Raw genomic sequence first — 5642 nt, forward strand, 5'->3', positions numbered from 1 at the left:
TTCAAACTTTGATATTCTGGGAGGGTGGGGGACAGGAACAGGGTAGGTATCTTGGTTGATAAAGACCTCCGTGAACTAGTGGTGGAGGTTAGGAGGGTGAATGACAGGATGATGACTATTAAGCTAGTTGTTAGAGGTTTTACATTGAACATAATCAGTGTGTACGCACCCTAAGCAGGCTTGGATGAGGAAGTCAAGAGGCGGTAATGGGAGGGTTTGGATGAGATGGCGCGTGGTATCCCGCATACCGAGAAGCTTTTTATAGGAGGAGATTTCAATGGCCACATTGAAGCGACGTCTGGGGGGTATAATGATGTGCATGGTGGCTTTGGTTTTGGAGATAGAAACGGAGGAGGAACGTCTCTGCTGGACTTTGCTAGAGCATTTGATTTGGTGATAGCAAACTCGAGTTTTCCGAAAAAGAGGGAGCACTTGGTCACCTTTCGGAGTTCAGTGGCCGAGACTCAGATTGATTATTTACTCTACAAGAAGTCTGATAGAGGACTTTGCATGTATTGCAAGGTTATCCCAAGTTAGAATCTCTCGACCCTTCATAGGCTCTTGGTCATGGACCTTGAGATCACGAGGAAGAGAAGGAAGAGGGCAATATATAGTCAACATAGGATCAAGTGGGGAGCCTTGGCGGAAGCTAAAGCGCAGGAATTAGGGGTCAAGCTGGTGACTATGGGGGCTTGGAGGAGTAGTGGGGATGCAAGCACTATGTAGACCATGACTGCGCAATGCATTAGGGAAGCTGCGAGCGAGGTATTAGGTGTCTCAAAGGGTTACTCTGGTGGTCACAAAGGAGACTGGTGGTGGAATGAAGAGGTTCAAGAAAAAGTAAAAACCAAAAAATCAGCATATCTGAAGCTAGTGGAAAGTGTAGACGGGGAGGAGAAGAGAACGAATAGGGAGCATTATAAGTTGGCTAAGAAAGAGGCAAAGCTAGCAGTTACGGCGGCCAAAACTGTAGCTTTTAGTCATTTGTATGAGGAACTCGAGGGCCAAGGTGGGGATAAGAGGTTGTTCAGGTTAGCCAAGGCACGAAAAATGAAGGCGCGTGACTTGGACCAAGTAAAGTGCATCAAGGACGAAGAAGGTAGAGTTTTGTTGGACGAGGGGCTTATCCGTCGGAGATGGCAGACCAACTTCCATAGTCTCTTGAACGAGGAGGGGTACAAGAGCATTGTACTGGGTGATTTGGAACTATTCGGGAGTCGTTGTGACTTTGGGTATTGTAGGCGGATTAGAGTTGATGAAGTTGAGGGGGCTATGCGTAAGATGAGCAAGGGCAAAGCGACCAGGCCAAATGAAATCCCGATGGAGTTTTTGAAGAGTGCGGGTAAGGCAGGCTTGGAGTGGCTCACCAGGATATTTAATGTCATTTTTAGAATAAAGAAGATGCCCGAAGAGTGGAGGTAGAGCACGATGATTCCTGTATACAAGGACAAGGGTGATATCCAAAATTGCAATAACTATCGGGGTATCAAGTTGCTTAGCCATACTATGAAAGTCTGGGAGAGAGTGGTAGAGCTAATGATGAGGAGGGGTGTGTCTATTTTTGAGAACTAGTTTGGGTTTATGCTAGGGCGTTCGACTGCAGAAGCCATCCACCTTGTTAGGAGATTGATGGAGCAGTATAGGGAGAGAAAGAAGGACTTGCATATGGTGTTCATCGACTTAGAAAAGGCATACGATAAAGTTCCGAGGGAGGTTTTGTGGAGATGTCTGGAAGCTAGAGGTGTACCTGTTGCCTACGTTAGGTTGATTAAGTACATGTATGATGGAGTAAAGACCCGAGTGAGGATGGTGGGTGGGGACTCAGACCATTTTTCGGTTATGATGGGGTTGCATCAGGGGTCAGCACTTAGCCCTTTTTTGTTTGCTCTGGTGATGGATGTACTGACGCGCCACATCCAAGGGAAAGTATTATGGTGCATGTTATTTGCCGATGATATTGTATTGATTGACGAGATGCGAGACGGTGTGAACGCGAAATTAGAGGTATGGAGTTAGACCTTGGAATCTAAAGGTTTCAAGTTGAGCAAGACTAAGACAGAATACTTGGAGTGTAAGTTCAGTGGTGAGACTCAAGGAGGGGAAGGAGAGGTGAGGCTGGACTCGCAAGTCATCCCTAGGAGAGGGAGTTTTAAGTACCTTGGGTCTATTATTCAGGGGGATGGGTAGATTGATGAAGATTTCACACATCGTATTGGGGCGAGATGGATGAAATGGAGACTCGCTTCCGGTGTTTTGTGTGACAAGAAGGTGCCATCAAAACTTAAGGGTAAGTTCTACAGAGTGGTGGTCAGACCAACGATGTTATATGGGGCTGAGTGTTGGCCAGTCAAGATCGCTCATATCCAGAAGATGAAGGTAGCAGAGATGAGGATGTTGAGATGAATGCGCGGGCACACCAGGTTAGATATGATCAGAAATGAGGTTATTCGCGACAAAGTGGGTGTGGCCCCTATTGAGGACAAGATGCAGGAAGCGCGGCTTAGGTGGTTTGGTCATGTGAGGTGGAGAAGCACAGACGCCCCAGTGAGGATTGACTGGGATTTTGTTGTGTGACTTTCCCAAAAAGGATGGTAGTGTTGGTTTTGTTACAACACTTACGAATGAGGAGATAACGCAAATCAATCTCGAGTCGTCAATCGAAAAGACACACGTTGACTGGCTTTTCTGTTCTGATGGGACTTGAAATTCTGGGGTTTGGTTGCATAAGAGTTTTGGATCTGATGGTGATACTGGTATACGCACAGTACCACTGTAGCAGTGCTGAATTCTGGGAAAAAGATGAAGTTGCCGGAAAATTTTACGGTGAAAAGATCTTTCTTCCTGGATGTCGTTTGAATGATACACAATGATAATTTTCTCCCTGAAGCTCTGATACCATATGAGAATATATGGGAGAAAAGTCTATTTTAAAAAAATGATACAATGAGCCCTATATATAATATATATTCTACTCCTACTACATATGAGACTAGGACATATTCTACTCCTACTACATATGGGACTAGGATTATTTACACATAACTATATAACAGCTTTATTAGAGACTCAAGGTAGACATTCTTGTCAATTTATCGTTCCTTGGACTCACCTTCCATTATCTATAGGTTGACATTGGAGGGCCTACGGAGAGGTAGAGGTAGGCCAAAGAAGAGGTGGGGAGAAGTGATTAGGCAAGACATGGAGCAACTTCAGCTGGCCGAGGACATGACCCTTGATAGGAAGGTATGGAGGTCGAAGTTTAGGGTAGTAGAGTAGGTAGTCTAGAGTGTTCATAACAATAGTATGGGCACGCAGTCTCGCTTTTTGTTGGTAGTAGGTTTCTGTTATTTTCTTTCATTGTTGACCACCTTACTATCTTGTTGTTTTATCCTGCTTTTATATGGCTTTTTGGTACTGTCCCTTCTTGCCTATATTTTTATTAATATGGTTCTTATACTTTTGGGAGTCGAGGGTCTATTGGAAACAATATGTCTATCCTCACAAGGTAGAGGTAAGGTCTGTGTACACACTACCTTCCCAAACCCGACGGTGTGGGATAATACTGGGTATCTTCTTCTTGTTGTTGTTATATATTATAATATAGAAGGTCTAAAATTTTGTTGTCTTTATTTGCAAGGTTTTTCTTTTACTTTCTCACCTTTAAAAATTGTTCCATTCGCTCAGTCGTCCTTCGTATGCTTGATTTTGTATTCTATCTAATTTGATTACGTTCATAGTTCATACAATCGTACTAAAGAGCCAATTTCACAACAAATTTTAAAAATGAGGGATTGTGGTGATTTCTATGTTCATGGCTCAAATTACACATCGAAGTGTACTTTATTGACAAATAATTTTTCTATTTATATTTTTTGCTTTATATTATAAATTTAATTAGATTTGATATTGGTATAATATTTTAATAACAACGACATTTTAAAAAAAAGAAAAGACCGAGTCATATGGTAGGGCATTGGAAGGGAAAACCCGAGTCATACCAATGAAGATTAGCTAGTGTGAAAAGGTAAAGCTAATCTCCTTTTTTTTTCCCTGTTAAATCTTGCTATAAAACCTTATTAAGTACTCTGAATCAATCCACTTCTGGAATTCGAAAGACCTTACCAAAGTTATGTGTTTTATTTGGCTTGTCATCAACGAAGCATGTCTAACCCATGAAAACTTGCAAAAAAAAAGAAGGCATATGGCTTTATGAACTGAATGATTAAGGAGAAATACACTTAAACTATTTTTTGTCCTAATTACTCTTCTGAACTTGACATCTTCATAACTTCGACCCTCTAAACAATCTCAATGTGACACATGTGCTGCCATGTGAATTTTCCGCTCGTGTGGTATTTCTAAGAATTAAAAAAAAAGAAGTTACTACTACCTTTTTAAAATTCACAAATTATTTGATCATCTTTTTGGGCTACATTTGTTAAAAATGGTTGGATAAACGTCATATGACTAAGGTTTTTTATTTGACTAAAAATAAAAAAACTCTAATCAATTTATATTATAGATTTGACCAAAAAAGAAAAGAAAGATACAATTAGAACAAATAATTATTGTATCTAAAGAAATGCACAGTTGGAACTCTATTATTTTGCTAAAACTTTTTTATTCGACTAATAGGAATTTAAACATATTATTTTTTTAAAATTACCCGAAAAAGATGAGACACACCTTTTTGGAACAAATAATTATTTTTTCTGGTAAATAAATATTTTTATTACCAGACTTAAGAAATCATAGCTTAATAAGAAAAAAAAAAAAAAAAAAGGCAACCTGGACAACCCCATAATGGCACAGCATTACATTCCAGCTCCCCTACTTAGGTTTCCTAATTATTGTATCTAAAGAGTAAATACAAATAGAGACATAGTTAAATTTTCACTATTTTAGCTATAAAAAAATCTTATTTGGCTAAATAAAATTCCAACTAAGTTTTTAAAATAAATTTGACCCGAAAAAAGAAGAAATGTGCAATTAGAAAAAATAGCCAATGTATCTAAAGAAAGAAAATACTCCATTTAAACTCCATAATTTTTGGTTAAAAATTTTTCTATTTGTCAAAAATGATAAAGTTTCAACTAAATATTTTTAATTATAAATTTGGTATGGAAAAGAGGAAATACACAATTGAAACAAATACTCATTAACTATATATCCCTCTATGGATTAATTAAGTTTGTGAAGATTCCTCCTAATTGTTGCGGCACAAAATCACAGAGCAGAATCGGTAATAAATTAGGATTACCGCTATATGCAAATAATTGTACCACACGACTAGAGAGAATTTCTTATGCTAGGGTTCTGATGGAGATGAATGTATGTGAACTATCAACAGGGACGGAACCATATAGGTTCATGAGAGTTATATGAACCCGCTTCGTTGAAATTTTTTAGTATTTCCTATAAGTTAAATTTTGTGAAAACGAATATATGCTTTTGATTGAACCCACTAAACCAAATAAAATCCTGTGGAAAGATGGTCCAGCGGCTTCAATGTTTCATAGAGGTCATGAGTTTGGAACCACACCACTGCAATTGCTGACAACCTTGTTAAATAGGGGTGGGCATAATACCGGTCGAACCGATAATTTCGGTTTTTTCGGTTCGATTTTTTCGGTTTTTCGATC

General features: G+C 39.3%; 1 protein-coding gene across 1 annotated transcript; it reads left to right on the top strand.

The window, feature by feature from the left end:
* The first annotated feature begins 729 nt into the window (after positions 1-729).
* LOC138907808 (uncharacterized) lies at positions 730-1422 on the top strand. The gene has a single exon (XM_070198424.1). It carries the CDS (start codon positions 730-732, stop codon positions 1420-1422), a length of 693 nt encoding a protein of 230 aa, XP_070054525.1.
* The last annotated feature ends 4220 nt before the right edge of the window (positions 1423-5642 follow it).

This window comes from Nicotiana tomentosiformis, chromosome 3 (assembly GCF_000390325.3).
Source record: "Nicotiana tomentosiformis chromosome 3, ASM39032v3, whole genome shotgun sequence".
NCBI lineage: Eukaryota > Viridiplantae > Streptophyta > Magnoliopsida > Solanales > Solanaceae > Nicotiana > Nicotiana tomentosiformis.